This window comes from Haemaphysalis longicornis, unplaced genomic scaffold, assembly GCF_048455015.1.
Source record: "Haemaphysalis longicornis isolate Haplotype H1 unplaced genomic scaffold, Haemaphysalis longicornis Haplotype H1 scaffold_10, whole genome shotgun sequence".
Classification (NCBI taxonomy): domain Eukaryota; kingdom Metazoa; phylum Arthropoda; class Arachnida; order Ixodida; family Ixodidae; genus Haemaphysalis; species Haemaphysalis longicornis.
Window position 1 is genome coordinate 63445320 of NW_027526204.1, and position 20981 is coordinate 63466300.

The 20981-nt window shown below is 46.1% G+C and overlaps 1 protein-coding gene across 2 annotated transcripts; it reads left to right on the plus strand.

Moving 5' to 3' along the window:
• Positions 1-181: 181 nt before the first annotated feature.
• On the plus strand, positions 182-19901 carry LOC144158641 (quinone oxidoreductase-like). 2 transcript variants are annotated; one of them, XM_077689673.1, is made up of 7 exons: positions 182-437; positions 3203-3355; positions 4904-5079; positions 10247-10451; positions 14648-14749; positions 17042-17137; positions 18850-19896. In XM_077689673.1, exons 1-7 carry the CDS (start codon positions 339-341, stop codon positions 19015-19017), a joined length of 999 nt encoding a protein of 332 aa, XP_077545799.1. In that variant the 5' UTR covers positions 182-338; the 3' UTR covers positions 19018-19896. The 2 variants fall into 2 exon arrangements, with proteins under 2 accessions (XP_077545799.1, XP_077545800.1); XM_077689674.1 differs by lacking the exon at positions 182-437 and adding an exon at positions 1212-1361 and having other exon boundaries at positions 18850-19901.
• Positions 19902-20981: the final 1080 nt, after the last annotated feature.

A 20981-nucleotide genomic window follows, 5' to 3' on the forward strand; every position in this document is an offset into this window, starting at 1 on the left:
AGCCATCGCTAAAAAAAAAAAAAAAAGGCTTACTGCTTAAGCGCCAAATTAAACGTGTCCTTTTGTTTTGATACAATTAAGTCTACAAAAAACCGGCAAAAGTAGAAAAAAATTTACTGAACAGATGGGCTGGTGACTCTATGGGCTGGCGTAGCCTTGGCGCCGTCTGCTGTTCCACGGCCTTCCGTTAATTTCGTAGCAAACAAAAAATGGCGCCAACGTACTAGCGCTGGAATGTTATCAGTTTCACTGCTTTTACGGCGTCATTAAAGCTAGCCCTGTCGCTAGGCGCATTCCTCAGCAGCAGCAGGCTGGAAGCGAATAAGCGAGCGAAAAAGATGCGAGCCATGCGTGCCGTGCAAGTGCACAAATTCGGCGGACCGCAGGTCCTACAAGTTGTCGAAGATGTGCCCATTCCGAAAGTGGAACCGCGCAAGGTATGGAAGTTCGCTTCCTCAATTGGCGTCTGGTTTACTTGAGACCGTTAATCGAATCGCTTTTCGTTCTGCGCTAATTTGCGAGCATAAGCTGCATGGCGTACTGGAACGGGGCGGAGTTGACGCGTACCAGTTACTTGTTTATCGCGCGCAAATCAGCGCGCCGTGTCGGTTTGATCTAGTGGCTCTACTTCAACCTGCTCTTGTTGACGATGTTTGGTAAATTTTGGTAAACGCTTTTTCAGAACGTCGCCTTGTATTTTGCTCTGTAGTTACGGGCATTAATATGAAGAGTGAAACTGAAACCTCTGCGTGAACTCGGGGCTCTTCTTTTTTGTTATTCTTCGTAGCGCAGTGTAATTAATCAACCACCAACTGATCACTCCAAGGAGTCGGTATTCTCGAGCCGGAAAAAGGAAGCGCGTCAGTGGTATAGTGCCTAGAATATATTCTAGGCACTATAGCCAGGTTGATTATATGCCCTCAGGATAGACCCCCAGCTACAAAGGGGCAGCCACCAAGCCATCATCATCATCATCAACTAGCCCATCGGTAGAGGGGGGGGGGGGGGAGGGTGCGTACCACTTGAACCTCTCCAATGTGTAAGAAGGGCGACTGTGACGAGACTGCAGCTTTCTACTGCCTATTCATTGCCAATTTGCCAGTTAAAATTTCCTTTCTGGTATAATAGAAGAAGGCGAGAAGAATTCTGGCATCCAAGGATGTCATGGATACCGATTAAAGGCGCGCCTCGAAGAGTTAATCGGTGGTGGGGTGATCGGAGGTGGAGAAGGAACGATGACCGCAAGGCGAGGAACGGTGTAGCAAGCAAGCTTGTTTCTCGATAAGCGGCAGTGGGGCCACAAAGCCCCTTCGTCGCCTCCACTACAGCTTTTCGGGTGCTGGACAATAGCAGTAATGAAGGTAACGCTTAGCTCTCCGGTTACCCTTTTCTTTTTTTAATTTAATGGTCTGGGCAAGTTTGTACATGTTTCTAAAGTCTCAATTACACGGAGATTTCGCACGTCCAACATTATAACTTGAGACATGCCAAATTCAATTGATATATCAATCACTCAGCTGTGGTAATCTTATGGCCCCGACATGCAACCTCTCTACACCTTTACTCAATACTAGCACCAAACAGCTATTCAACAACGGCTAGGGCCAACGTACGCCAAACAGCTATTCAACAACGGCTAGGGCCAACGTACGCTGGTGCATTTTTTTTTATTTGGTGCAGTAATCTGCTGATGTAGGCCATGCTAATCTTTTTTTCTACGCTGTGTCATTTAGGTACGTGCAGGCATTCCTGGTTAATTTTCAATTTGCCTGGTGAAACTTGATGCAAGTACAGATATACAATGCTGCAATGATGCTTAGTTTAAACCTCTTGCTCAGAAAGTCTGCTCCGTACTATCTACCGCCTTGAACGTTGTTGCGCCTAAAGGTTCACCTTGATTAAAAAAGGAATCGCAATGAATATCATCCACTGAAAAAGTCGGTATTTGTGTATTCGTGATTTTCACCACTGTCAGCTTGTGGGTTTCTCTAAATCGAGATCACACAGCTATTATAGTTTAGATTGCATACAAAATACGTGGCTTCTTAATTTTCTGCTTCATTTTCTCATATATTGGCCATTGCTTATAGATAGCCCAAACATCATGTGCTACCTTGCACTTCATTTCGCGTTTATGTTTTATATTATGTGTGCTTCTGTTGACATATCGAAACCCATGCACGCTGTTAGTAGCTGTGAATAGTCTTTTGCACATTTGTATCTAAATTAAAGATGCGTGTTTTGTAATACCAACACTGTATTATGTCATATAATAGTAATAATATAGTAACAATAGAAGACATTCTATTAAAATCATAGTAATAACAACAATAATAGCATCAGTTATAGTAACATTATTTTAGTGATCGTGTCTTGTCTGTTGGGGGGGAGGAGGGGGTGCCAAATTTTCTGCGCCCTGGGTGCAAGTTTAGCCAGCAATGCCACTGAGCTGCTGCGTATATAGTACAAAATATCTACCGAGAATGAGGGCAGAGGGTGGTACCAAGTGGTCAACGTGTTCAAGCGTGCGTGCGTGCATACAAATTGTACCTGACCCAGTTTTCCATTGACCATAACTTCACTTGCGTCCACATTCCCCCACCCTGCTTTCCTTTCTTTTCAAGACATTTTTGCAGTGGAGTACCGTATTTTCGCGTGTATAGTACATGCCCCTTCATATAATCCGCACCTACACTTTCACCTACACTTTCCTTATATCACGGCACCTGGAAACATGGATGAGTAAGAATGAATCTTTTTTAAAAACGAATGTTTGACAATGGTGACTGTGCTTCGTTGCCTGATAAAATGTGCCTGATTTGCAAGTGATTGCCCTGCAATCATATCCAGATATTATGACATACCGCAGCAGACAAACGCAATCTATCGCTATCAGGGAGTGTGTCCGCCAAACGTACAAACTATGAGAGTGCACTAGCCCATCACTAGACTACTCTACATGTACTGAGGGACACATGTTCCCGTGTTTACTGTCACAAAGCTTCTTACTGTACGTGCACTTGTGACCTCTGTCTGTTTATTGAAAATAAAAAAAGAAAAGACAGGTGTGGGCTCTTCAAGCTACTAGCTACTTCTGCCACTGGCCAGAGTCACAGAGCTCTGCTTAGCTCCACAACTAGTCTTCACAATACTCCAGAAGTTGTGCAAGGCCTGTTTTTTGTGCACTGGGGTGCATGTGCAGGTTCTGGTTCGTGTGAAGGCAGCTGGCGTGAATCCCGTGGACACGTATATCCGCGAGGGCTCGTTCGGCTACTCCTTCAGCCTCCCCTACACACCGGGCAAGGATGGCGCTGGTATCGTCGAGCAAGTTGGCAAGGGAGTCATGGGCCTCCAGGTTTGGCCCCAGCCACTTCGGGCTGTTATACCAGTGTTGCTGTGGTAACTAACTAACCAACACAAAAACAACCTTGTTCAACTTGAAAGAACTGTCCCTTGGCAGCTCAGTCAGCTCACTATAGCCACAAAAGGTGTTGTTTTTAAAGACGATAGTCTTTCTTGGGATACTTAGATGCAGAAATATTGGTCTGTCTGTCTGTCTGTGACTCGATCCAGCCACGGCAAGTGCTGCCAGCGAGGCACCTGACTTGGAGCAGTGGAACGCGTTAAATTTAAAATAACTTGAGCAAACCTCTAGTTTGTTATCTTTGGAGGAATGAGACGGGAGAGGAACAGCGTGAGAGTTGAGCGGGAAAGAGAAGGTGGCATTTACTTGCCAGGGGCGCCAGTCATCTATCGTCTTTCGTCGACATTTGCAACGAAAGGAGCACACATGCCGCCCTTTTTAACTGAAATATGAAAAAAGACTTTCAAATTTTGTGCTACAGTGACACAATATGGGCAGGAGTGGCGTAGTATGGGCCAGCACTGAAACATAGCTATCAGCATGTTGACTGCATGTCAACATGCAAGTGACATGATCGAAGCACACTAAAGGCCCCATTACAATTTGCCAGTCATGTTTCTTGGCTGTGGCTTAGGTCGACAGCCACCAATTGCACAAACAAAATTGCATGACATCATAGAGAAGTCACTGGAAAGTGGCTGGGAAGGTGCCACTTCTTTATCTGTTTGCCTGAGTGTCTTACTTATTTGTTTGAAGGTTATGACAAAATTGGTAGCATTGTTATTGGGACAAGCCAGTCTTTTTTAATGCTCCAAGCTTTATTTTGTCTTCGTGGCATGCTAAATGCTTGTCGGGTGTTGCACTCACAAAACCGCAGTGCCTACACGTTGTGAATAGCCACTGCCCAACACTCGTGCACCCCTTGCCAGTCCCTTTGCCATTCCCGTCTTAAAGGAGCCAGAATGCACTCGTTCTGGTAATGGAAGGCAACTGTGTGTAGTTCGAGTGGAGCAGCACTGATGAACTGGAACTAATGTGAATTTCAGTGACACGACCCTCGAAGCCCTTCGTTTCTCGACTGAGCGCTGCTTCTGTAGTACAGACTGAAATGCTGAAAGGAGCAACCACCGGGTGTTAATAAAAACGTATACCCACCTCGAGGTGTGGCATTGTCATTGGCATTGTAATGAGATGCACCTAGATATAATAAAATAGACTAATGGGATAACATGTTGTGGCGGCATTCATCGTCATGGAGGATGGTGTTCCTGCTGCCGTCGTTCGATTTTTCGACAAGTTTGATGAGCCACCAATGAGCAGTACTGTGATACCTGTGCGTACGAATACCCTCCCCCACACCAGCTTCCCCTGCACATTGCCTCTCAGTCTGCAGAGGCTTCCCATGACTTTCTAGGCTTCTTGCCTTTCTGTCTGGAGGTGGGGGTGGGAAGACAGTTCCCCAGTCGCGACATAGTATTTGTGCCTTGAGGCATGGAAGAGTGTCAGTGAAGGCGTGCCTCCCCCTGTCCACCGACGCAGGAGGGCGACCGGGTGTTCTTCTCCAACCGCAACATGGCCAACAAGCACGGCTCCTGCGCCCAGTACAGCCTGCTGGACGACACGGACGTCTGGAAGCTGCCCGAGGCCGTGTCCTTCACCAAGGGGGCTGCCCTGGGCGTGCCCTACTTCACCGCATACCGGGCGCTCGTGCTCAAGTGAGGGCTTGCTGCAGTGCAGCTCGAACGGGGCTGTTTGCTTTTGTGCAATCCTGGCATTTCTTGCATCAAAACAGGGAGCCGCGCAAGTTGGTTCAAGTTCACGTTTAAAAAGGCACAAAAAAAGACATGGACGAAGGTTGAAATGTAAACAAACGGGGTGCCACTCACAACTAAATTTATTTTGACGGTAACAAACATAAGTACGTACAGTCTCAGCGCATGTCGAATACTGATACCCAGCATCGCGTCACAGGTTGTTTACCCAAATGTGCTATTCCTTTTTGAGATAGCTGTGAGTTATGGCAGGCTTACGTATCTTTCTCTGCATTTTTTGATTGCGTGGGCTTTTAGTCTTACATTCACCTGTTGTCCAGTTTGTTTGACATAGCTCGCTCTACATGGCAGTGTGATATCGTAGACTACCCCATTGGCATAGGTGTGCACACAGGTGGGGCAGGGGCGGTGGCTACCCCCCCCTAATCATCTTCGGGGGAGGCGGCGCCAAATTTGCCCCATACCTTCACTCAATGGACCCGATATGACCCTACAGGGTTATGACTTCACGTGTGTTTTCACGGTAATGGCAGCCAAAGAACCCTCATTTTACCTTCCAGAAGCTGTTTACTCTCAGCCTTGGAAAGGCGGGGACCGAAAGCAGGCCGTTCTGAGAAACACGTTACCACTTAATTTTCATTTTCGCATCTATTGCAGAGCATGTCCTCTTTCTACTTTCTCTCGTAAATGACGTGTGTAGAACGAAGCAAAACAGCCGCTTAAAAAGAGTTTCAGAATAGACCATATTAACTTTTTAATTCTTACGCATTTAAAAAGCTAGCATTTCGACCACATTGCTTGAACCCGTGGGGGGGGGGAGCTATGGTAAGACTATGCCCCCCCCCCCCAATCGAGAGCCCTGCGCACGCCCATGCCGTTTGGCACATCGAACATACTGCAGCTGTTGTTTTATGTCACAGCCTCCTTTTGGCGTTGCGAACTTTGGTTATGCAATTCTTTTTCTATGTGTGTGTGCGTGTGTGTGTGAAAATAAATTTAGTTGTGAAAACACTTTGTTTACACCTCAACTCTTGACTGTTTCTTTTTTTGCGCCCTTTTTAAACTTCAAAACGTCACTTGCCGGCTGTTTTGAAGCAACATTCGGCGAGTATGTTTGGGTTGCAGGAATTCTTGCCCTTGCTCTGTCATGCGTTTCTGCAGTTACAAAACAAGTTTTGCAGTTTTTAATTAAGTGGACTGAATAGTCGGAGTGCGCAGGTCTGTATACTGACAGCCCACGACAGGTGCCTGCATTGTTTTACGTTGTTAGTGCTGTTTTTGTTGGGTTGTTCTTCATTGTTGACACTTTTCTCCTTTGTGTGTTTTCTGGCAGAAGCCATAAATAGTTTAAAGAGTTTTTTTTTTTTTTCTTCCGGATGTGTTTCCTCAGATTAGCAAGCAACTTAGTAGCGGTCGGTAATCAGAACATGGAGATGCTGTGTTTGGATTATGAAGGGCTGTAATTTCTTCAGGGTTTTAGTTAGTTTGGAGGCAGCACTCATCTGATCGCTTTCACCATCCTTCCTCGTTTGTTATGCAGTTCCCCCCCCCCCTCCCCCCCTTCATTCATAAAATACTCGCCTGACTGTCATGTTTGCCTAAAAAGCCAGTTTGTAGTCACTGCTTTATCCAGGGTTCATGCGGGTTCTTGTAAACCTTAAAGGAGCCATGAAGACAAAACACAAGTTTGGTCCATTCGAAAGATTGCCTCGTTAGAATTATGCTGACACCACTTTTAACGTAAACTTCGTTCAAATAGGCTGAGAATTATGCTGACACCACTTTTAACGTAAACTTCGTTCAAATAGGCTGCATAATTAGGAAAAAAAGGAAAAGCTCATGCAACCCACTCGCTCATTTCCCGCAACAGAACCTATGATGTCATACCAGCCAGCTCTACGATTGGCGGAGGGCCGGAAAAAGCAAACGCAAATTAGGCAGAGCTTATAAGCTTGCACAACAAGCTATTGGCACTTAAATTTAGGCCACATTTTTTTTTAAAGCAGCAAGAATGGTTGGAACGGACAGTGGAAGTTAGGAACGCTCACGTAAACATAGAAGTACCGATTTGTACTGCTCTTGGTACTGCGCGAACTATGTTTGGTTTAGCTGCACAGGACTGCGGGGCTTTGGGGTAGTTTTCGACGACACTGGCCGATTGACGCAAGCAACGCTGTCTTACGTGACCATATTTGTTGAGCGAGCACTCTGTTTCACGAAACGATTATGTTCTCCGTGAACAAAAACAAGCCAGGCAAATACGTTCAAAAACAAACCAGAGGCAGAAAACGGCTTGCCACGGTATGGTGGTGCCATCTAGGTTCACTAACGGTAAACAAGGCTTTCCAATCGGCTGCACAGGGGTCGGTTCCAGTGATGTCATTGCAGACCACGAAAACACCATTTAGCAGGAAAATCAAAATTTTAACGTAAATTGATTAATTTCTCAATGAATAAAAAATCGTTTGCATCTGGACAAGCGCTGGGGGCACTATAAAACACAAAATCTTTCGAATAAAACAAACTTGTATTTTGTCTTCGTGGCTCCTTTAAAGGGGCTGTGCAAACAAAACATAAGTTTGGTTCATTTGAAAGATTGCCTCATTACAATCATACTAACCCCACTTTTGACGCACAATTCACTCAAATAAGCTACATAATTAGGATAACAAGGGAATGGCCATGCGACCCACCAGCTCATTTCCCACAACAGAACCTATGATGTCATATGTGTCAGCTCTGCGATTGGCTGAGGCCGGCAAAAGCAAGTGCAAATCAGGCAGAGCGTATAAGCTTGCCGAGCAAGCTATTTGCGCTTAATTTTAGGGAGCATTCTTTTTATAAGAGTAAGAATGGTGGGGTAAACAGAGGAAATTACGAAAGTACACGTAAACATGGAAGTACCGGTGTGTACTGCTGCTGGTACTGCGCACACTATGCTTGTTTTAGCTACACAGAACTTTGGTGCTTTAGGGTTACCTCAGACGTCACTGGCTGATTGGTGTAAGCAATGGTGTCTTACGTGACCATATTTGTCGAGCAAACACCATGTTTCAAGAAACGGTTATTTTCTACTGTAACTAAAACAAGCTAGGTACAAATACAGTCAAAAACAAAGCAAAGACAGAAAATGGCCCACTGTGGCATGGTGGCGCCATATAGGTGGACTAACGGTAAACGAGGCTCCACAGCACACCAAGTTTAGCTTGAAGACCTGTTCTTGTGATGCCATTGCAGACGTCATTAAAACACATGATATAGTGGGAAAATCAAAATTTTAGCTTAAAAAATGAATAATTTCTCAGTGAATAAAGCATCGTTAGCTTCCAGACAAGCACTAAGGGCACTATAAAACACGAAAACTTTCGAATAAAACAAACTTGTATTTTGTCTGCATTGGCCCTTTAAAAATGCTTGAATTTAAAAAGCTTGTTTTGCAGGTCTTGAAAGTCCTGGAATTTTCACGGACACTTGAAAATACTTGGGTTTCTTGCCTTTTTTCTTTAATGAAGATGAAAGTGACGTAAGGCTCCATAAACACTTGAATGAGTGCTTGTTGCTTGATTGATCTTCTTTAGCGAATAGATGTTTGCATTTTGTAACACTTTGAAAGTGGTTATCTCTGTAACTGTAACAAACAGTTGGCTCCAGCAACGTTACCATTTTTTGATGATTTCTTATCCTTCATGGCCTCCATAGCCCCCCAAAACATGCATTTTATTTAGGTTTTTAACATACAATACCGTTCTTGAAAAATCAATGTAAATAACCTTGAAAATCCTCGAATAACTGTGAATTTTTGTTGTATGAATCAGCATAAAACCTGCTTACCAGTCATCAGCTCGGGTTGCGTTGGTTAACAATATGTGCACATTTCCACGCCTGGGAAAGCTTCCTGTGTGTAACGCTTGTGTACACATTTATTGCATGCATCGGCTCCCGGAACCCAATATTCTTGAGTCACATGCAGGCTCACAGAGTAACTCACTTGCCGTGGTGGCTCAGTGGCTGAAACGTTTATTTTATTCGAAAGATTTCGTGTTTTGTAGTGCCCCCAGCGCTTGTCCAGCAGCCAACGATGCTGTATTCACTGAGAAATTAATCAATTTAGGTTAAAATTTTGATTCTCCCGCCAAATCGAGTGTTCTCCTGACATCTACCATGAAGTCACGGGAGGGGTATGGAAATGAACTTCCAGTGCGTCATTTGGGTGTGCAGCCTTTCTTACCGTCAGTCATCTCAGATGGTGCTGCCAAACTGATCCACAGACACTGTACACTGTTGCTTTGTTTTTGACCGTACTTGCACCTGGCTTGTTTTTGTTACGGTGGAAAGTAATCGTACCGTGAAACATGGGCTATACTCGACAAACAGGGTCACGTAAGACAACGCCGCTTACGCCAGTCGGCCAGTGTCGAGTAAGACAACTCCAAAGCAGCAGACTGCTGTGCAGCTAAGACAAGCATAGTGCGCCCAGTACCAAACAGCAGTGCAGATGGGTACTTCTAAGCTTACGTGTATTTTCGTAACTTTTATTGTTTACCCCACTATTCTTACTGCTGTAAGGTGAATATGCATTACATTTAAGCACAAATAGCTCGTTCCGCAAGCTTATAAGCCTTGCCTAATTTGCATTTGCTCGTGCCGGCCGCAGCCAATCGCACATCTGGGCATATGACATCACAAGTTCTGTTGTGGCAAATGAACTAGTGGATTGCATGGCCATTCTCTATTTTCCTAATTATGTAGCTTATTTGAGCGAAGTGTGTGTTAGAAGTGGTGTCAGTATGATTCTAATGAGGCAATCTTTCGGATGAACCAAACGTGTTTTGTCTGCATGGCTCCTTTAAGGACGCAGGTTCGATTTCAGCCACGGTGGCAGCTTGTGATGAAAGACTGAGGCAACAACTGAATGCGCCCGTGTGTCGAGATTTAGGTACCCGTCAAAGAACCCAGGTGGCCAAACTTAATCCGGAACCCTCCACCATGACGCGGCTCATAGCCCAGGTCCAGCTTTGGCGCGTTAAACCGCCTAAAATTTGAATAATTTTGAGCAGAGTGACGCGGCATGTTAGGCTTACGTGCCCACACATTTGAACAATCGATGCAGGGCCAAGACGCAGGCCTCGCACCGCGTGCTTATTCACGGGGCAAGCGGCTCGGTGGGCACGGCGTGCGTCCAGATTGCCAAGCACAAGCTCGGTGCCACGGTGGCCGGAACGGCGGGCACCCCCCACGGCATGGAGCTGGTGAAGAGCCTGGGTGCTGACTTCACCACTTGCCACCGCGAGAAGGACTACCTGCCCAAGATCACGGTACATTGGCACACGTCTCCGCACGATGGCATTAATGTACACTAGTTGTGAAATTGGTACACCCTATGTACCAACTACTGGTCTGTGGTTGGCCCCCCCGTGATGGAAGGTAAACAGGGGCAAGTGTGGGGTAAGTTGACCAGCCTGTCATCCGTCAGTAGAAAGTTGATGTGACTACCATAATTATTTGAATGTAAGGCGAGGTTCTTTTCCAAAATCCGCAGTCTCAAAGTCATACCCCACCTTATATTCGAAGTTGTACATATGTATGTAGCGTAATGTTGAGGTTCGCTACGCGTAAGCAATTAGTTTAATGCCAGAATTGGGCTTAAATCACAAAACTAATGGCGATGTCGGCACCGAGCGACACACACACGAGTTTCCTCTTCTTTCACTTCCATGCGCCAGAACACGCGCATCTAGTTTCGTGCTATGGTGGGATTGACGGCTTGGACAGTCATCCCTGTGGAGCTCCTTTCTAAGTTGTCACTGAATCTATGGGCCATGGCATCGCCCCCTCTTCTGAGAGAGCATCGTCTCGGTGCTAAGCCGTAGCTGTAGACAATCATTGCCAGAACAAGATGGTGCAGCGAGTTGCTGTCAAGCTGGTAACACCACAGTCTTGGTGTTAGCCGAAATTTCTTTCTCTTGTTGATAAGAATGAGATAAGTTTCTTTCGTAGTAAAGATTCATTCGCACGACGTGTACGACCTTGGAAGTTGTCCTGCGTCGCGAGGAAGAAGCCCTACCATCCGGTATTACTTCGTAATTGACATCACTAAGGCGGTGCACGACCTTATATGGGCCAAAGTACCAACTTAGTAGTTTTTCCGAACGTCCACGCGCGCGCACTGGTGTCCAAACTCAGACCACGTCTCCAGGCTTGTAAAACACCAACCGCCTGTGCTGATTGTAGCGAGCTGCGTCGGCGCACTGCTGACGTTGGATCCACTGCCGTGCTAGATTATCAATGTAATTAGATTATCAACGAAATTATCAATGTCAATGTTCTCTTTGTCTTCATGAACTGGTAGCATGGAATCTAAGGTAGTAGTAATGGTGCGGCCGTAAACCATTTGGAAAGGAGTAATTGCTGTGGTCTCCTGAACTGCCGTGTTGTAGGTGAACGTGGCGTACGGCAAATTTTCGTCCCAGGTTTTGTGCTCGAGGTCGACATACATTGAAAGCATGTCGGCGAGGGTCCTGTTTAGTCTCTCTGTCAAGCCGTTGGTCTGCGGATGGTATGCAGTAGTCCGCCTGTGGGTGGTGTGCGTCAGCATCATAACGGACTGCATGAGGTCCGCTGTGAAAGCTGTACCTCTGTCTGTTTGACGACCTGTGGTGCCCCATGCCGCAAAACGACGTTGTGCACAAAAAACTGTGCTACCTCAGCCGAGGTTGCCCGTAAGACAGCCGCTGTCTCCGCATACCGTTTGAGGTAGTCAGTTGCGACCACGATCCATCGATTACCCTTCGTCGACGTTGGAAATGGCCCCAGCAGGTCCATGCCGACTTGTTAAAAAGGCGCATTAGGTGGCTTTATCAGTTGAAGCAGTCCTGCTGGTTTCAGAGGTGGAGTCTTCCTTCTCTGGCAGTCGCGGCAGGTCTTTGCATAGTGCTGAACTGTTTGCAACAATTTAGGCCAATAATACTTCAGACGAATTTTCGCTAGAGTACGGCTAACACCCAGATGCCCCACTAAGGTTTCGTCGTGACAGGCGTACAAAATTTCGGGCCGCATGGCTGTTGGTATGACCAATAGAAACGAGTCCTTTGCATTCCCAAAATTCCGTTTGTAGAGCACGCCGTTCCGAATTCTGAACGACGAGATGTTCCGGGTAAAAGCACGTGGAACACACACATCGAGACATTCTAAATGGTGTATAACCAGAAGCAGTTCAGGGTCGGTGCGTTGAAGTTGGGCCATTTGGGAGTCGGTAACGGCCCCAAGGAAGGGAAAGTCGTTGTCGGCTTCCGATCTCGCTGAATCGATGGGCCCCTGAGATAAGCAGTCAGCGTCATTGTGCGTACGTCCCGACTTGTACACGACTGTCATGTCATAGGCTTGCAACTGGGGCCTCCATCGAGCAAGGAGTCCAGATGGGTCTTTCAGGTTTATAAGCCAGCACAACGGGTGGTGATCGCTGACAACTTTGAACGGTCTGCCATAAAGATACGGCCGGAACTTGCTGATGGCCCAGACGACGGCAAGACACTCCTTTTCAGTCGTGGAGTAATCCGACTCCGCTTTGGAAAGAGTGCGACTGGCGGAGGCTAGAACTCTTCCAGCTCCGTCTTGACATTGAACAAGGACTGCACCGAGACCGATGTTACTGGTGTCCGTGTGGATTTCCGTATCGGCATGTTTGTCGAAATGAGCAAGTATTGGCACCGTTTGTAACCAGTCTAGCAGGTCATTGAAGGCCACTTCTTGTTCCTCTTGCCACAGAAAAGGTACGTCCTCTTTGGTCAGTCACGTCAGTGGTTCCGCAATATCCAAAAAATTTACGACAAAGCACCTGTAATACGTGGCATGGCCCAGAAACCGCCTAGCGACCTTTTTATCAGCTTGTCTTGGAAGACCTGCAACAGCTGCCATCTTTTCAGGATCTTGGGAGACTTCTTCGGAGCTAATAACAAGTCCTAGAAACCACAGCTGCTTGTAGCCAAAGTTGCATTTTCCACGTTTTATAGTTAATTTAACTGATTTGATGTCTTCGAGGACCAGTCGCAACCTCTGTAGATGTTCTTCGAATGTTGCGGAGAACACTATGACATCGTCAAGGTAAACGAGACACGACTGCCATTTGAGACCAGCCAAGACAGAATCCATCATTCGCTGGAATGTAGCGGGTGCTGAGCAAAGATCGAATGGGAGGAATTTGAACTCGTATAGACTATCGGGGGTGACAAACGCAGTCTTCTCACAGTCTCGCTCGTCAACCTGGATCTGCCACTAGTATCCACTTTTAAGATCTAAGGAAGAGAAATATTTGGCATTGCGCAACCAATCCAAGGCATCGTCTATGCGCGGGTGCGGATAGACGTCTTTTTTTTTGTAACTTGATTCAAATTGCTGTAATCGACACAGAAACGCAAAGTTTTGTCTTTCTTTTTTTTTTTTTCGATGGTTGAATTACATCGTTTTGTAGCATTTCTGTTACTTGACCCTGGATGGTTTCACACTCCTTGTGGATACGCGGTATGGTGTTGGTTGGCATACTGGCTTTGTTGCTTCGTCTGCAAGGATGCGGTGTTTGGCAACAGGGGTTTGTCTGACCTTTGAAGTAGTGGAAAAGCACTCGCGAGGGAAGCAAAAGCAAGGGAAACTTTGCAGTTTCCCTTGCTTCCTTTGTACAATGCGCTCATGGCTAGCAAAATTTGGTTCCATATTTGAGCTTCAATTTACTGTAATTTCAGCTGAAAGCAGCGAAAGCATTCCTTGAGGTGAAGAATGCCTTCCTCCCAGCTCCTTTTTCTGTGCTGTGCAAGTGCATAGGTTCAAATGCCAACAATGTCACCCTGACATTCGTTTTTATTTTGAGAAGAACTGGGCAGTTTGATGGCCAAGTGCTTTTGTAGCAGTGTCAAGTTTGTGCCAGAATACCAGTGCAAGGTTTAACGAATGGCGCGAGATGACGGCGAGGCTGCATAAAAGAGGCATGTATAAAAATGGTGGGAATAAATGCAGTTTTGCAATAATCCTCCTCAGAGTGTACATCAAAACGGGCTGTTGTGGCGCTATAGTCATTGAAAAGAACATGGAATTTTTAAGCTACTTGCAACACAATTCACCTACCTCACCCCGTGCATTTTCCACGCGTGTGGCCTGGCTTTACCGTTTTACGATTTCGCACATTTTTTTCATCTCAGTGCCGTCATTGTACTGTGCACTTCGACAACTGCAAGACTCTTAAATTATCAGTCTTGTGGACATCCGAGAAGCAGCCTTAACATTTGTTTTTCTTATATATTCTTATGGTGTGGAGACTACTTGGACTATTCATGGTGAGTTCGAGAATAAATCAAAGAGCTCCAGTATTACGCGGCTACTTCATAGCTAGAAGCCTAGGATGTCCAGATGAAATTTAGGAAGTCTAGATTTCGTCTAAATTTTTTTTCTACACTTTGTCTTATCTGATCTAGACAACGTCTAGGCAAAGTCTAGAGGCAATGGGACTTTGTCTTGTTTGCAGGAGTGGGCAGGGGGCCAAGGCGTGAACGTCATCATCGAAATGCTAGCCAACGTGAACCTAGCCCACGATCTCGAACTGCTGGGCCAAAATGGCATTGTGATTGTGAGTAACCCCACTTTTCTAAATTTCTACAGTGAGTGTGTGTGTGGGGGAGGGAGGATAAAGGGAACTCAGGTCAGCATTTCAGAAGATGTTACTCAGTTGAGGAATTTCTCAAATCGGATGACCAGGAGAAATTGAGCGGAAAAGAAAAAATTGGGAATTTCAAACTTGGAATTTAGTCGACGAGCTGAAGAAATGATGGAGGTTTGGAACATTACGGCTTTCATTACTGCATCAAATTTGTCCACAATGCTTCCGGGGGGATTGTTCGATTGCTGCCGGGGGCATCTTTCACTTACCAGTTTACTGGACTTGCCGCCAAATGCCCAAATGAACACGGCATTTGTTTTCTTTGCGTGCATTCCTTAAAGGAGCCATCGAGACAAAATACAACATTGTTCAGTTTGAAATAACTTGCCTTTGATACATCCCTCAGCGCCATCCCAGCCACAAAAGATATTTTTTAACAGAGAAAACACAAAACATATTCAACAGCTTTTAGTATTCATGACGCTCAGTGACGTAAACTGAGCAGGAGTGGCGTATTATGGCCAGCACTAAAAATGGCCGCGTATCGGCTCCTTTCGTTGCAAATGACAACGAAAGACGATAGTCAACTGGCGCCCCTGCCAAGTAAAGGCCTCCCTTTTTTTTCCCACTCACCGGTCATGCTGTTCTTCTCCCATCTCGCTCCTCTCAAGATAAACATGCTAAAGGTTTGCTCAAGTCAATTTAAATTTACCGCGTTCCACTGCTCCAAGTTGGGTGCCTCGATGCCAGCGCTGCCGTACGGAGGAGACGTGCATTTACAGAATCACGTTGCCCTACTCCACAATCATTCCAAGCAGAATGTGGAACCTTTCGTTGCTGTGGCCGTTTGATTTCCTAAATTCCACCAGGAGCTATAGTGGTGCGGGCAACAGCAGGCGACAGTTATCTGCAGTTGGTGTAGTATTTCATTTGCTGTTGCGAAAACCAAGCATCCATGAAATTTTTAATAAAGGAACACTGCAAATATTACTTATGTATTGATTTTTTGCTTCATATTTGTGTAATGACCTGTTTTTGTTCAACGATGTTGACAAGTATGAACATTGCCACCGGACTTGCCGTATTTACTCGATTCTGACGCGCCCCCGATTCTAACGCGCACCCGATTTTCCTGGCAAAAAAAAAAACGAAAAAACTTCACCTCCGATTGTAACGCGCACGGGACTTTGTGACGCAGACAAACGAATGCGAGAGAAACGGGCGATTTATTTCCCGAAGTAGTCTCACTCATCTCACTCCTCGTTGCTCTCCGCTGACCACAACATCTCGGCCTCGGTGCCTTCAAGCGCATTCGCGATGCCACACTTCTGAACGAACGTTCAACCATGGTCGATGGAATCGTGGCCCATGCCTCGCACGCCCATCCCGAGAGCTTCTCCAGAGAGAGGTGCACGCTTCAGCCGACCACTCGTTTTGAACGCGCGGGAGCCGCTGCTGCCGTTGCTGTTATCAAGCGCGCAAGTGGAACGATTTGACGATTTGTGTGAACGCCGATAGAAAAGACTAGGCGCCTAGGTACAGTGCCTAGGTACAGCCTAGGCTTCCTGCATCCGAAAAATCGTTGCTAAAAGCTTTGGCGCCATCTTGAGATGGTGATGGCGATGGGTGGGACGAAATTTCCGCTGTCTCGGAAGTTTCGGTTTTGTATCCGATTCTAACGCGCATGCGATTTTTCGGCCTATTTTTTTGGAAAAAAAGTGTGCGTTAGAATCGGGTAAATACGGTAGACGTTTCAATTTGGCTGTGGGTTGCAAGACTATTGCGCAGCTTCTGTTTCACTTTGGCCGGGTGGCTACAGACAGAGACGGACAGACCAAAATTTCTGCGTTTAAGTAGCCCAAAAAAGACTGTCGTCTTTAAAGCATGGTTGTGAATGTGTTAACTGCATGCTACCATTCAAGCAATATGATCAAATGGAACGAGGGGCTCCATTGCTCTCGCTTAGTTATGTTTCTTGGCAGTAACTCGAGTCAGTGGCCGCCAATCGCACGAACAAGAATATATGACGTCATAGTAACGTTGCTAGAAAGTGGCTGGCAGGTTGCCAAAACTTCATATCTTTTCCTTTATCTATCATGTTACTTGTCTGATGTTTGCGATGAAAGTGGCATCATTGCTGTTGGGACAAGGCAGTCTTTTTAAGTGAAACAAACTGGTATTGTGTCTCTATGGCTCCTTTAACACTTTCCATCGAAAGAAACTGCTTGTGACTTTTCCAGTGCTGTGTTTGGTCCCTTTCAGGTGGTTGGGAACCGTGGCTCGATTAAGATAGACCCCCGGGACATGATGCGCAAGGAGACGTCCATCATGGGAACTGCCCTCTTTTCATCTACACCGGTGAGGTGGTGTTTCTGTCTTCGTAATGTTGCCGTACACAGAGGGGTGTGTGCATATGTGGAACTTTTGAACATCAGAATGAGTGACACGATATTGGTTTGGCTCTAAATGAAGTGGCACTGTTCTTATTCGAGTACGTCCAGATTAGAGAACTGCCTTGCACTGAGCTGTGGCTTGGAATCGGGGTCCAGTGGCCAGTAGCGATAAAGGAGCACCACATTTTCATTCGAAGCTTCAAGAAAAAAATTGAGCACAAACGCTTTCAAGAGCTCCAAGACTCCCTGGCAGAATTTTGTGAAGGAGCAACGAATGAGCCAACAGCCCATCACATTTAAAATTATGAAGGTCAAGCCAGAAATCGCAAACACTTTCAATGTTCCCCGCTCCACCTTAAAGGCCAGCGTGAACTGGAAAAGCAAGTTCAAGAAGCGCAACATATACTTGCTGCCGCAATCCTTTGTGCCGATTAAAGTGCCTTTTGCCAGGTACGCGATGTTACATTTTTTCTGCGAGGTAGAATCAGCATCAAATTATTTTTTCAAATTTTTCCAAGTGAACTTGCCAGCACGTTAAAATCAGGGGCGGGTCAGAATTGTGAAGACGATGATGCAAGTATGCCTTTTGAGCATTTTACCAATCTCACTATCTTTGGAGCCAGTTCAGAAAGACATTGGCGTTGGCCATTGTTGCTCAATTGCTGTCACCATCTCTTTAATGGCTCTCATAGTGTCTTCAGTAGGAAGAAATAAGCGCAGTGGCGTCGTGTTCGCACTGGGGTGCCTTCAATGGAGCGAAGTGTCACACTAGAGGCACTATAAATGAGTAATTTTTGTGTCATGGCGCAAATGTGCATAAATTTAGACGGAGAGAAGGGAGAGAGGGGCATGGAAATGCTTGTCTGTTCCAGTAGCGCAACTCTTGCCTCTTTTGTATGGTCTTTTTTTTTCTTACTGTGAAGCTTTCCATTAAGTGCTGCTTGCCAGTCAATATGGCCGATCCGTTGCAAGCATCTCGAGTGGCCTTCACAATGAATGAGTTGTTCAACTGACCCGTCAGTTTTATTTGAGAGTGTATTGAGTAGATATTTAGGAGTAAATCTATGTTTCAATGCGGCCAGTTTGCAGCAGTCACAACCTCCTATTGTAACTTTGATTTGCTCAAATTACGTTGCAATGTGTACAGACCTTGCATTCTCCCTAGGTGCAGCAACGTAAACGCCGTTGTGTAGTAGTCAAGCAAGAAAAAAATAATGGGCCCAGAAGCAGCAGAGTGGCGAGACCTTATTAAAGCGGCAGCTTCAAACACCTCATTGCGTGAAAAATAGTTCATGGTGTTGTGTGGTCAACAGAACGGCCACCACCGTAAAGAGTAAATAAAAGACACATGTGTGATCCGATGGGATTTCAACCCGGGTCTGACCAGTAGCAGCGCAGTGTGCTTCCACTCTGTTGCCTCCACACTGAGCCAGCAGTAGAACAAAAGTTGTTGCCATTAATGTTGTTCCGTACTTGGAGGTGGCATACCCGTGAGGGGATTGGCTTATGTGCCCGCTTCACAAAATTCACAAATGGGAAGTGTTCTGGATGAGTGGAAGTACTGCCAGGCTTTTTTTGCCTTCAAACCATGCAAGCAGACTTAAGTGCCCCGAGGGATTTTTCAGGTTGGTGCTCGAGAAACGAACGTGTGCGTAGAAGCTCCTGTGTCGATTGCAGGAGGAGTGGCAGGCCACGGCACGGTTTGTCGCCGAGGGCCTGGAGGCCGGCTGGCTCAACCCGGTGGTGGAACGCACCTACCCCCTGGCGGGGGCAAAGGACGCCCACCACGACATCATCAACTCGCCGGGCGCCAAGGGACACCTGGTCATTGACCCCGACTTATGATGACCGCCTTGTGCGATCACCCCCGTGCAGCACTGCCTATGAAGCCCGCCTTCATGCGCAATCGCGGGCCCATTGAAGTGGGTTTATGGGAAAGGGGTTTTATACGGGTGTGTTTTGTACGCCGCTCTTGCGAGGCTGGGCTTAACTTCTGTACTCGTTGCATTCTTGCTTGTAAAGAAGGGGAAGCACTGCATTGCAGTGAGCATCTCATCACGGGTTAGCGTGAAAACATGCCACATGTTAAAAATCCATACAACAAAGTTGCAATGAGGAAACAGGGTACAGAAAGGGCAGTGGCATGTGAAAAGGAGAAGCTCACTTCATATGCAGTAAAAGCTCATTAATTCAAACCGCAAGGGGAGGCCATCTCAATTCGAATTAATTGAAAGTTGGAACCAGCAGAAATGGGCAACAACAGTACACTGCAATTATGAAACAGTAGGGCATGTTTTATGCTTGAAAAAGTCCGTGATTGCGGCATGCCTTTTGTCCTTAGAGGCGGCAGTTTTGCACTGACAAATGGATGCAGTGGGAACCCTCATCTTTGCCCTCTGCGATGATGTGCCTGTAGCCAGAGTCGCCGTGCCTACTCATGAAACTTAAGAATACGTACGTGCCAAAACCATGATCGGCACCCAATATTTGACAGTTATCGCTGCGTACATGGAGCCAGGCAGCGCTTTTGATGCCTCAAGGCTACTAAGTATAATGGGTAGCACGGCCCCGCCTTACCTCATCTGCGGCAACTTTAATGCGCACCACGAGATCTGGGGCAGCGCATATACAAGTTCCCGCAGAATGAAACTACCCGAGCTAGTGATGAAGCACTCTATTGAGCCACTTAACAATGACAGCATCACATATACAAAAAACACTGCATGCAAAATGTGTTTAAATAAAAGCCTAGAACTATCCAGGCTTTGCGTAATGTTCCCGGCAGGCAGTCGGCAGTGTGGTAAGGCCACCAAATGGTGTCTGAATGGCGGAGAAATAATTACCCCAACTAAATGTATTGCATGACTGTCTGCATTGACATCTGCTGACATGAATGGTATCTCTTTGGCAGTCTCCTTTAATTTAAGTTCACCCAAGAAGGAAAAAAAACAAACAAACAAGCACTCATGCACATTGGTCACAGGAGTGCCCGACGTTATAGTATACTCGCGATAATGCAAACTCTCGGTTAATTCAAACAAATTTCACATTTTTGGTTGGCCCGCTTTGTTTTCAATGTATTTCAATGCCGGTTAATTCAAACTGCTTCATTGCATAAATTCGGCTGCTTCGCACCTTTCGCTTGTCCGTGCTGGAAAGTATCCACTGCATTTGCATCTTTACATCCATAACAGTCCCAAATAAAGCCGATTACCTGCAAGAATGTGTCAAAGCAATGAACTGGCTGCTTTTGCTGGCATCATAAACTTTGTTTTGAACTCTCACGCAAAGACAAAGCAGTCATGTTTTTTTTTTAAGTGTGCATAGCCCTTCAGTATTGTGTGTGAATGTGGTATTACTAAATAGTATATGTGTATGTTTTATTACAACACAACTTGGTATGTTGTCCCGAGTCATATTTATGAGAACTTCTGATAATTCAAACGAAATCCCCTCCTCTTTCCTGCGAGTTTGAATTATTGCGAGTCTACTGCACTTGAAAAGGAATTCCTGCATCGTCTTCACCGCCATGCTTTGATGATGGTGTCAGCTTTTAAGCCACACAAATAGTGGTGGTTGGACATAGAAACACGAGTGTCCTCTGCTGTCCACATAAGTAACAGGTCTTTGTATTTGGCCGTTCCAAGGCCTAGGATGCAGAAGCTCTAGACGTCGGATGAATGGCAAAATGACCTGCAAACTGGACTGCAGCAGATCTGGCCTCTGGCCACCTTCTTTCTCTCGGCAAAGGTGTTTCAGGAACAAGCTGTGCCTTTCATTCAATCAGAAGTCGACTCCTACCACGCACT

Excerpts from the sequence above, each read along its gene's own strand:
- LOC144158641 (XM_077689673.1), top strand. The coding sequence starts at position 339 with ATGCGAGCCATGCGTGCCGTGCAAGTGCACAAATTCGGCGGACCGCAG. Across the intron at positions 5,080-10,246 it reads TACCGGGCGCTCGTGCTCAA|GGCCAAGACGCAGGCCTCGC; the intron begins GTGAGGGCTTGC and ends CAATCGATGCAG. Across the intron at positions 17,138-18,849 it reads CCCTCTTTTCATCTACACCG|GAGGAGTGGCAGGCCACGGC; the intron begins GTGAGGTGGTGT and ends TGTCGATTGCAG.